Here is a 12,788-nt window from a genome sequence, read left to right on the forward strand (position 1 = left end):
CGAGCCAAAAAGTTCCATGTTCTATTTTCTGTAAGATTTAGGTTTCAATTTGAATCATGTTTTTTTTATGAGTTGCATACATTTAACAAATAATTTATTACTATTAGCTGTTCTACCCTGTGCAGGTTGGCAGTATGAATTGTTATGCAGAATTAGCTTACCTGCTTGACCCATGGCTTGACATTTTTGTTCAGTCTAAGCTCCCTGGTTTGAGCTTCAGTCAGCCCCAGGCATTTCCCAATATAACGATCAGAAAACCCAATCTGCTTGGCCCTCCGCAGTGTTTCCTCAGGCACAGATTCACTAGAATATAGTTAAGGATCTGTTTAGAAAACATTACAATATACAGAATTCCTATTCTTTATTCATAGATATTGTCATAGCTCTTATTAGCCAGAGAGACAATGATAACTATACATAGCTAATCTGCTTTATATGGTGTATAAAGATGGCAAGGACAAAAATACATAGCAAACCATAGCAACCAGTCAAAATTAAACTAACAGGAGCTAGAATCGAACCAAATGGTTTCTGATTGGTTGCTATAGAGACTTCACTTTGCACTTTCAGTTGTGCCATATTTTTATAAAGCCCAAACGTGTCTTGTTTTATCAAGCCTGCTTGATGTTTGGGGTAAGATTTCACCCACTTTGAAAATTCCTATACTTCTTACATGCCGTGTTCAATAATACATGATAAAAGAAGGATGAATAAAATTTCACTTAATGAGTAAGTTTTCACCTGTCAGAAGGGGAGCCTGGGGAATCATGGCAGGCACTGGACGTGCACAGGATACATTGCAATCACCCAGACCCCAGCCAATGTCCCTCATGCCGACCTGTCCTTCGTATTGCTTGTGTTCATGACAGGGTTGATCATCCAAGAGGCCATAGTATATAGTGTGTCTTTCTGCACTGAACTGAGGCTTTGTCAGCTTTAAACAAACATATCACTGAGGACATTTTCATGCCCAGCCTTAAATACTCAGAAACGTATCAATTATACATCTAATGCAGAAACATTTCCCTACAGTGAGCTTAGATATTACAGAACTTCATTGCACTAGTGGGTTCAGTTTAGACTACTCAATTATAACTCAATTACAGAGTGTATAATTTCCATCAGTGGAAACGCTCAAGTTCAAAGGTCATTGGCTTAACTTAAAACATCTTTTAGCAATGCATTTAAGTGGATATAATATACAAGTTTCAGGTTCCTGGCTGTTTTCATATACGCCTTAATCATTATAAACCATGGTCTGTTTTGGCAAGTCTCATCAAGATCTGGTCTTTGGACAAAGCAGCAAACTATTTTTTTTTCAGGAGCTAACAGGGGCATTTCATTCTGGCAGTGCAAATTAGGGAGAGGGGGAACCAGAACAGGCAGAAAAAAAACCTCTTTATCTTTATTCATAAAGCTTACTGTCTTTGTTGTGAACAGTAATATCAATGGGCCTGATTTAATAAAGCTCTTCAAGGCTGGAGAGGATACATTTTGATCGGTAAAGCTAGATGATCCAACAAACCTGGAATGGATTTCAGGTTTGGACTGTTAGCAAATGTTTTCAATCCTGGACCAGATCCATTCCATATTTTTGGATCACCCAGGTTCACTGATAAAATTGTATCCTCTCCATTCTTGGAGAACATTAATAAATCAGACCCAATGCCTGTGGATTGTATTACCCACCCATGAGCTGCCAACACTGCACCACCACAACTCTGCAGGCTGCCACAACTGAAGAAATTAGGACATTTTATTCCATATCCTAGGTATTTTACAAGATAATCTTTAGGAAAATTTTCAGCAAAATAATATAGGGATGGGAAAATAGTAAGCAAAGTCTTTGGGCCAACTGGGCACAAATCTTAACTAAGACCCAAGAAAAGTGTATTGCAATGTAACAAATAAACCACTAATATCCAGTCTGAGGATGGTTGGATGGTAGCATGGTTGAAAAAGTATACCTTTACTAGTCACATTGACACCAGTACTACTATTTCTGGTAAATAGTAAAGGCAGTATAATGAGTAATAAGTATGAGAGTTGGGCAGCTGGCCAATAATTTGCAAAACAAAAATCCTTTTCACAATGTAAAAACATTGCATTGCATTTTTACAGTTTTTATATACATACAACGTGCCTAAAACTTTTTAAGGAATTTGACAACTTCTGAAGGGATCCACACCTTAGCACAGCTATAGTTTCCCCTCCATCATAGTCATTTACTGGAATGATCTAATTACTGTCTATGTTGGCCCTGGACCTCCACCCTTCATTCCACATAACAAAGCATTTTATGTAGCTGCAGGGGAGACATGAAAAGGGACAGTATAAAGAGTTATTTTTGGATGCTGACATTACTTCAAAATGGCAACACCCAGTTGCAGTCTTGGGTCTTTTCCAGGTAAATACCATGCCTAAATTATGCTAAGTGCACAAATAATCTTATAGTAAGGTAATGTTTAAAAAAAATAGTCCAAAACCAGAAAAAACAAGTGGCCAAGGGGATAAAGCAAATATGGGTATAATGGTATTTAGTTAAATCCATAGACTTTAGTATCAGTCCATCATTTCAATATGATCTGTATTGTCTGCATGCCATTATTCTGAGCACCTTATATTGCATGAATCCCAATAGCACCTAGCAGATAATACGTCAAGCTTTTTTTACAGGTTGTGCTTAATTGAAAAAGCAAAAAAATAACAAATATTGGTGCCTAAATGACATTAATGCTGCACATTTACGCAAGAAATCAAGCACAGATTTGCATTTAGGTACATTATTATTATACTTTATATTTTTAAGAAAGGTAGCTATTATCTAAGTAATTGCCAAACAATCTGCCAGGCACAGGCAAAAGGCAAGGGCATTGGGGGCATATAGCTTGTCAGCTTGACAAAAAAATATTCTTTTAACACAGTAAAACACTAATTTAAAGCATCTTTCCAAAAGTACTTGTGCAGCATTAGGCTACACTGTAAAAGCAAGCATAATGCTGCACATTTATTAAAAGTCTCAAGGTTTTCTTAAATAGCATAGATGAATGTGGCTTGTACTGGACTGATTATTGATGTGCTAGACCTTACAGGTCTATTAGAAATCTTCTTGAGCACTTAATGTATTTGGCTTCCCTCATAGTCACTTCTGAGTAATAAACACAGTATTACAGACACTTTTAGATGAAATCTCAAAACAAATCTGACATCAGTTTTTTAAAAAAATGGTTTAGGAGCCAGATGAGTAGGCAAACTGCAAATCCCAAACACTTACAAAAAACTTGACCAATTTTCAAAGCACTATACAATTTATGTATTCGGATAGCCAGCCCATGATTAAACAAACCAACCCCAGAAAGGCTTTATGTTAAAGCTGAACCATGGCCAAATGGAAGTCTCACCCTCTCCCCCTTGCAAAGAATAAAAAAAAAGCCTAATGTTGATAGATCTTTAAAAGGGCATTGGCTCTGGAAAGTAAGTCTGTACTTTTAGATCTGTACATGTGATCTCCGCATAGCCTGTGTAATACCACATGGGTTATCATATATAAAAAGATATTTCTCTTTTTTTCAATGGGACCCAATTGTTTTATTGTCTCAAGTGTTTATTACTTTTGGAGGTGTTTTATCATCAATGCTAAGCACTAATATTTTGAGAATCTGTGTTTACACTTTTTTGAGACAAATTTATGTTCTTGTGGATATTTTTAGCTTTGCTTTTACAATATTTTTTGTTGGTTTTGTGTCTCGCTCTGGTTCATTCGATCTATTTGTTGCCCGTATCTGTCATCCACCTTATTTGACGGGTTTATAGGGCAGCTGATAAGTTAATTTACTGGCACATTATTATTGTGAATATAATCAATAATTATAATATAATAATAATCCTAAATGGATTTATTTAGTGTTTTGATTTTTGCATACATGGTATTAATGTGTAAATCTTAAGTCCTAGAAAGTGCTTGGTTCCAATATATCCCTGAAGTAGCAGCTTTATAACCACGAAACACGTAGTTGGAGGTGGATAAAATAAATTATGTTACATGTATACTGTATACGCAGTACGCAGAGCTGATGCCACTGGATCTGCCAAGTAGAAATGGGCCTAGAACTAAGCAGACACTGTCAGATGGGGAGGAATCAGGAACATCTCAAGGATACTCCAGTAACCTTTGCAGGAACCTAGGGTTTCACAGAACCCTGGTTAGGAACGGCTGCTCTAAACTCAAAAATTGACCATAACACCTAATATAAGCCTAATCCTTGACCAATCAATAAAATGGTTTGCCCCAACGTGGCTTTAACCCTTTATGCAACATACTTACCTTATCTGGTACCGTAGATGTCAAAAAACATATCTATTACTAGAAACTGCTAATTGATGATCACTGTCTGGCATACTTATTGGGCCTTAATAAAGCTCTCCAAGGCTGGGGAAGATACACTACACATCTGTAAACATGGGTGATTCATAAAACCTGATATGCATTTTTTTAAAGTAGTTATTTATGCTATTTGTATTTTATAATGTTTTCAATCCTGAACCAGATCCATTCCAGGTTTGCTGGATCACCCAGGTTCACTGATGACAGTGTATTTTCTCTAGTCTTGAAGAGCTTTAACCTCCCCAGTGGTAACTCTGAGTGTGACTCAGGGTAAAGAAAAACTGCTGAAAGCAGTAACCCCGATTCACACTCCGGGTAGCTAAAACAATGAAAAACAATTATAAATACTATGTTAACTGGTCCTTCTTCATAATTCCTGTCCTCTCGCATCCTCTGGCCGGTGTCCTCTGCATCTGATGAGTCACCCGGGAGTTCCTGGTGATGTCGATGCCTGCGGCCGTTGCGTTGGGGGAGTGGCAGGAATTTCATTATTTGTATTGCATTCAATACAAAATAACTGTATTGAATGCAATACACAAAATAACGTCAAAGTTTATTATTACATTTATTATTTTTTTTTTTCTCAATTTATTTAATTTATTATTTTGGCATGATTTTGTGTTTCAAACTTTATGATACTCATACTATTATATTATACTGTAAAATACATTTTCATGAAAAACATTGTACCGCTTTTAGACATATAAATCCAGACAGAAATGAACCGCCCAGGAGGTTAATAACTCAGGCCCTTTGTCTCTAAATTTGCGTTTGATTTTCAGAGATGAATCCACCAAATACCACAGCATCCATACTAATCTCATGAGTCTTACTCAAAACATTTTTTTTCAGCAGCTAATTATGATGCTGTTGTTAATTAAAGCTTGCAACAACATTGGGAATGGCTACATGAGAAACGTGTGGAAGCACAAACATCACATTGATGAAGCTAAGAGCCATGAAGTGCTTTAAACCTAAATAATCCCCACTTCATCACTGGGATGCATTAAGTTTAAAGCACTCCATGACACTTTAGCTTGAATGTGATGTTTATACCTCCTCACATTTTGCAGCTGACTTTTCAGAGCCCGATTATTTGTCCAGAGCGATCGCTTTACCCTTTATTCCTAGACATGACAACCTTTTGGGCTGGGCCTGGTCTTTAAAATATGAGCAAACTAGTACTGGTTGTTTTTCCAGTAGCACTCTAGGCCAACAACTATTATGGCGGTGTGAGCATGTGGATAGGAAATACATTCAAATACATATCATATAATTTAAATAAGTGCGATGATCCAGACACACATCCTGATCTGTTCAGAGGAATGAAAATCACTTTTTTCATCTGTCCTTAAAACAATGAAAAACATCTGTTTCAAATACTGTGGTGACTCCTTATTCCTAAATGGCAGTGATTTTCAACCACTGTGCCGCAGTACACTAGTGTGGCGTGAGAGATCTTCAGGAGTACCGTGAGAAATTATCCAATTACTATTGTCGAGTGTCTGTGAGTGTCTGAGTGTCTGTAATGTAATACTCTTCCATGTCAGTGGGTGGCAGTAGGTAGCTTAATTGCCTTGTTTATTCTTAGAGACAAGAGAATTAGCTACACAGTGTCATTTTGTAACATTTTTGATTTGTTGTGTGCCGCAGGATTTTTTCAATGTAAAAAATGTGCCGTGGCTCAAAAAAGGTTGAAAAACACTGCTAAATGGTATAACAGTACCACCTTTATACCACCATATTGGTGCATAATGGACTGTTTGTGTGTATATGTCACCATGCACAATGTAACTGATATATCATAGTGTCAGCATTAGGAATTGAAGTTATTTACACTTGGCCACCAAATTGATTTAGACTTCCACAGCAAGTATAAATCTAATAGGTGATGGCACTGTACATTACTCCAGTTCTTAGTACTGATAGTCTCTGATTCTATATTAACACACTTCTCCTGTCAGCATGTCAGTACAAGTCAGCTATCACTGTGTTAGAACACATCGCCCTTCAGAATGTGTTACCTTTACAATGTGCGATGCCAGTATGAGTACCAGTCATGTCTAGACCAGAGTTGTGGTTCAAGTATGTCAAGCTAAAATACTTTTTTTGACAGCACAAACAGACAGAAAAGTTTATACCCATGTTGGATTTCTGACACTTTCCAGGTGTTTAATAAGAAATTTTCCCAATGTTGTAGCAGTCAGGAAGTAAAGAAAAACTAACATGGACAAACATAGCAATAGGTATCCTAGGCTTCTGCTATTCGAAAAAAAATGTTTGTTTTTTTTGCAGTCTGTATTTCTGTTGAAGATCGTCACCCCTGGATAGCAGTAAAAAGCAGTCCTTCCTTACTCTATATGAAACTTTTTTATATAATAGAGGATATGTCCTCTTGTTTGAAATGTCCAAGTCTGTAGAAGACATATTTCCAGTTCTAATCATATAGCCAAGCATGAAGCCTAACATGGATAGGTAGAAAACGCTGTAATTAAATGGCCAGTGCCTGCAATAATAACCTTTGTCATTGTACTATCAATTCTGGAATTGTCCAAAAGCCTGTTTGACCCATTTGCCAGATGAAGGCTTTTAAACTACTGCTAAATTTAGGATCTGTCCATCTAGACATATAGTACATGCTAAGCAACACACCTTCATGGCTTAAATCACAGGTATGTAGAAGAGTTACCAATCAGAGTTAGTATTGTTTCTATTAAATAAAAGGTGAAAATCATTGTGTGTGTATAAGTGTATAAGATACATAGATACATGGAAAGATTTACTGCAGCTGCAAACAGAACTGAAACTGGAGCAGATTTTTCATATTTAAAATAATTATGTCTCTCAACTACATAATGACACATACAAAATAAAATCCAACACTTTTTCCCTTTTCTGGCAAAAAAAAAAAACTTGCAATAGTTATTTTACCTGGGTATCTAATGCCCTCTTGTGGAACTTTAAACAAATCCTAACATCAGTCAGCTTTCAGATCACAGCAAAATGCAACAAGGGAGGATGAGCGAACCTCATAAAGCATGAAAGGTCAAAGGGAGTCAGCAAGCTGCTGAGCATAATATACAGGCAGGAACACGGATTTACTGCTATCTATTTCTCTGCTTTTTATATAGACACTAAAAGACACCCTCAGATTTATGAAGGAATTATCACCATCTTAAATGGAGATAGATGAGAAAAATGCCAAGCTAAAGGGACATAAAAAGAGAACAATGTGCAAGCTGCTATCCTAGTTTATACATATATATATATATATATATATATATATATATATTTAGTTGTAGTTACAATTTTCAAATTTGGATTTCTAAAGTATGTTGTATACCTAATGCACTATTCTTTTTTTTTTCTCTTTCATTCTTTCATTTAGCATGCATTTGCCACTTTAGCCATATTATTATCAGTAAATATGTTATGTATACTTACTTATATAGACACTAAATCAGAGGATTTTTCCTGCGCTGCATTCATTCATAAGCAGCCAGCTGTGAGACCCACACTGCGTTCTTGGATAGAGAAACTCTATCCAGGAACACATAGTACAGGACTGCAACAGCAATCAGGGGAGCAGAGCTGCTCCGCTCCCCTGATTGCTGTTGCTGCCCTGTAGTATGTGTTCCTGGATAGAGTTTCTCTATCTAGGAACACAGGACTCTATCCAAGAACACATACAACTAGTAAAGGGCTGCAAGAGCAAACAGGGAAGCTGACAGCTCCGCTCCCCTGATTGGTCTTGCAGGTCCCAAAAATTCGGCCTCCCGACCGAATTTACAAAGGCTGTTCTCGGCTACATGTTTGATAAGTGAGAACAGCCCAATTCACCATGAGACGGAATTTAATAAATTTGCTCGCTCATCCCTAATGATCTCTTCTAAAACTAACCATTCCTTGGTAATATTAATGCCTATATACTCCTTTAAGCCAGCCATACAATCATGTTCCCCATCCAGCTTCCCCGAATCAATGTCTACTTTCTGACTGGTAAACCTCCTTCTGATATCCATAGTCCAAAGCTTGCATTCTATCTAGGGAAATAATGTAAATGAGCATGTAAGGCTCTAAAACCAATCGCCCCTAACAGACCAGAACATAAAAAGATAAAAATTTGCTTGCTGCTTGTAATAATATAATCCTGATATTAATAACAGATACACACAGATACTTGAATTAGTCATCCATGTGTATGACGGCTCATAATTACTAATAAAAATGTGAGTAAGTTAAGACTTAGGGCCTGATTTTTTAAAACTCTCCAGGGCTGGAGAGGATAAACTTTCATCAATGAACCTGGGTGATCCAGCAAACCTGGAATGAATCTGGTCCAGGACTGAAAACATTTGCTAACAAATAGCAAATGACTTTTAAGAAATCCATTCCAAGTTTGCTGGATCACCCAGGTTCACTGATAAAAGTGTATCTTCGCCAGCCTTGGAAAGCTTTATTAAATCAGGCCTATTATGCCTACACAAGTATATATAAAAATGTATTTGATGTATTCTAATCTTATCCATAGAGGGCTCTAAAATAAATGTGTAGCGATATGCTGCAAGTCATTCTGTAATCAGTTAAAGGATAAAATATGTGACTTATAATAAAATAAAACATATATAAACATGCTTTTCCTTAGCAATTCCTGCTCTTCTAGTCCTAAATAATATATGCTTATAAAATGGGAAACTCAGTAACATAATTTGTGTGCTTTACGCATTTCTGCTGCCCTTCTGCCACAATTGATATATTTTAACATACAGCAGAATAAACTGAAGTGTTATGCATAAACATTAGTAATAACTATTCTGAAGCTCGCAGCAAAATTGTAAACATGCTCTTTAAATACGTAATTTTATTGGACAAGAGTATGCGTTATTTAACATGCTGCTCATACTTCAGCTTTGGAAAGCAGATGCTGCATTTGCCTGGCCTATGATACTTATGAACGCTTTTTATGTTGATGTAATGAAATTTATCAAAATACTACGGACACTACCGGGCATCCAACAACACAAGCAAGTATATTGCTGTGACGCCTGTTTATCTTATGTTTATCTGTTTGGCGAATATTTATCTTCCAGCTTGCCAAATACTGATGAGGTTAAGTGAATTATTTGTGCTCTTGCAGTAAATCAGAGGAGCTGGTTTTATCCACTACCCACAACTCTTCTATCTCTGCCACCTGTTCATACATCTGTTTGCAAAATAATGGGAGATCACTACTACCAAATGAAGGAAAAGCTTTTTCAACATGATGAGGATCATGAAGGAGTGCCGTATATTCTTCATATGTATTGTGCTGCTTTTAGTGAATTAGCTCATTTATTTTGTGCTGATGGTATGATTTAGTCTGTACATGTTATGGAAATAATAAGACTTTTTTCTTTTAGGAACTCTAGTTTTTGAGATTAAGTCACTGAATCATGAGGGCGGTTATGTGAGCAGTTACAGAAACACCTTCCTACCACTTGTCTAAGTCTATATTTCCCAACAATCAAATGAAATAGATCAGCATATTCATTTGCTTCAAACATAGGAACATATAGGAGGCGGCTGATCAGTGGTTGGTAGGCTTTTAGCCACCTTGTATTAATTTACACATTATTGTGATTGACTGTTTGGAACAATCCGTTTCTGTTTTAATTACTAATTGTGATCGAGAAAATTAAATATAAACACAGAATACCTACAATACCTAAGTAGTACATTCTATGAGCAGCAATGTCCACTTACTTTTTGCTTCCTCTCAGGTTTTTTTCCACGTTGAGAATTCCTTGCATCTTGTACAGGAACCACTTATCAATAGATGTCAATTTGTTGATTTCATCTAAAGAAATTCCACTTTCTATTGCCTGGTAAAAAACATAGGATTTTACTTTTAGGAAAATGCTCTTTTTTATATGTCTTGTTTTACATTTAATACCATCTACTTGTATTTGAAAAATTGAAATATTCAGTTGACCTTTATATTAATATATAATATAGATTTGTTCTAGTATTGTACATTCCTATACTTTGTTTTACATTTTAGATTGTTCATTTTCTGTAGTTTTTAATTCTTTCAATTAAACTTTGATCTTAACCTTGGCCATGCTGTACACTCGGGTGCTGGTGGGTTCAGCCATTTCTTTCTTTAGGTTGACATCAGCTGGCCATGATTTGTTCATTGGAAGGTTTGCTGTGAAACCATCAACTGATGGGTGGCACATTCTTAGGGCTTTCTGGAAGCTTTCTTCAAAGGTTCGACCAATGGCCATGACCTAAAAAGGGAGCAATAAAAAACTTTTCAAAAAACGAACATATTGCTTAGTTGTTCGTATATGGGAAAGTAAAATCATCTACCTACAAGATATGGAATCAATACTTTATTCTGCTCACCTCTCCTACACTTTTCATTGAGCTACCAATTAATCCTGAAGCACCATGGAAACGGTCCAAATCCCAACGAGGTATCTTGGTCACCATGTAGTCTAGACTGGGCTCAAAGCAAGCAGTGGTCTTTCCTGATACAACATTCTTGATTTCTGGCAAAGGAATTCCCAAAGCGATTTTGGCAGCAATAAAGGCCAGAGGATACCTATAAAAAATAGACATTATTTTTATATACATGCTGTAATTGGACTTTAGGGCTTCAAATTATCAATATCTTAGTGCCAAGTGTTATATTACCCAGTAGCTTTGGATGCCAAAGCTGAACTACGGGAGAGTCGGGCATTGACTTCAATAATCACATATTCCAGTGAAGTTGGATGAAGAGCGAACTGTATATTGCATTCTCCGACAATTCCCAAATGTCGTACAACTTTGATGGAAACAGCTCTCAGCATTTGGCATTCCTCATTGGACAAAGTCTGGCAGGGAGCCACAACAATGGAGTCCCCTATTCATCAAAGAAAAAATTGCATCATTTAAAGGTTATCCTATAACCTGACAACCTTGTACATGTCATCTACAAATACAAGGTAAGGTATGACATACTTCACTAATCAAGTCTCTAAAATATTTTTTGTCCCAAATAAACTCAGATCTGTATTGGAAAATAATAACATACAACAGGACAAAAGAACCTATATTTACACAGAAATTATAATAGGTATAAAAAGATTACTTTGATCTACTTTGTCTAGAAGCCCCCCTCTGTTAGAGGACAAGAGAAAGGGCTCCCAAAGAATGGGAATTGAGCAAAAAAAAATCTTATTGGTGAGGGTAACTTCCTGTGACAGTGGGCTATCAGGAGTAGATGGACGTGCCTCTTCAAATGTTGGGTTATTTTTTAGGTTTATTATAAAAGAATAAATTCCACACAGTAGCAATTAATTTAGTTACCATGTCTTTTCAGATAATAAAATTCATTACATGTTACAAGCCCACTGTGTATGTGAAAGATGTATGTCTAATTCTTAATTAACTTTACTTACTTTGCCTAAGTCTAACACTTTGGGCAATTTAATAAACATTAAGTCTGCTCACTTTGCAAAGCGAATGTTTGCTTTTACACTCTGTAGAAAAGTGACATGGAGGTTGAACTACAAAACAAACAGAAAATATTCACTTTGCAGAATATATGTTCAGAGAGTTTAGTAAAAAAGTAAAGCTGTAATAACTTTGTAAAATAAAGTCAATATATCAAACACTGTGGAAGGTCAAGCACAGAAAAAACAAATTCCTTTTATTTCTGTTGTCAGACATACTTCACAATTTCCTCATCTTTCCATAAACCTACTCATGGTATTACAAATAGAATAATTCATCAGTATAAAATATATATGAAATGTCATGCTAATATTTACCTGTGTGGACCCCCATGGCATCAACATTTTCCATGTTGCAGACTGTAACACAGTTATCTGCTGCATCTCTAACTACCTCATACTCAATCTCTTTCCAGCCTACAACTGAACGCTCCACCAAGATCTGGTTGGTCATTGCCAAAGCCTTTAAAAAAAAATGAATATGTTATGATGTAAAGCTGTTATATAGTATATAATTTTGTAAGCCCTACCACTATTATATAACCTGAATAGTTAAAAGAAGATAAAAACTGAGAATAACTTTACTGTTTCTGAGATTGGCTCTACATATTTTACTGTAATCCTAAAATAAATGTTGAATAGGAAAAAATGTCTACTTCTGCAAGGATGGTAAATGTTACCAACTGTGATTTGTGTTTGAATTTTTAACAATACTGTTCTGCATTACTAAGCAGATGAAGCACAGCATATATATGGGTATCTTCTAGTACAGAACATACAAACAGACATCATTAATGCTGTTTACAATACATAGAAAATAGATTTCTATGTAAACAATTAATATTTAATTTAATGACTTTTCTTAGCTCTCTACATATGTGTTTTATCCTAATGTATTTTGTAGATGTTTTAGCTCTACAAAA

General features: G+C 36.0%; 1 protein-coding gene across 1 annotated transcript in view; it reads right to left on the minus strand.

Annotated features, from left to right (window-relative positions):
- Positions 1-12,788, minus strand: part of CPS1 (carbamoyl-phosphate synthase 1) — a 64,476-nt gene that overhangs the window by 31,780 nt on the left and 19,908 nt on the right. The window contains exons 17-22 of the mRNA XM_072418552.1: positions 12,184-12,328; positions 11,063-11,273; positions 10,772-10,970; positions 10,477-10,653; positions 10,127-10,245; positions 162-303 (exon numbers count right to left, since the gene is read on the minus strand). Of these exons, the coding sequence (XP_072274653.1) occupies positions 162-303; positions 10,127-10,245; positions 10,477-10,653; positions 10,772-10,970; positions 11,063-11,273; positions 12,184-12,328 (993 nt within the window). The remainder of the gene's footprint in view (positions 1-161; positions 304-10,126; positions 10,246-10,476; positions 10,654-10,771; positions 10,971-11,062; positions 11,274-12,183; positions 12,329-12,788) is intronic.

The sequence above is a fragment of the Pyxicephalus adspersus genome, chromosome 7 (assembly GCF_032062135.1).
Source record: "Pyxicephalus adspersus chromosome 7, UCB_Pads_2.0, whole genome shotgun sequence".
NCBI classification, from domain to species: domain Eukaryota; kingdom Metazoa; phylum Chordata; class Amphibia; order Anura; family Pyxicephalidae; genus Pyxicephalus; species Pyxicephalus adspersus.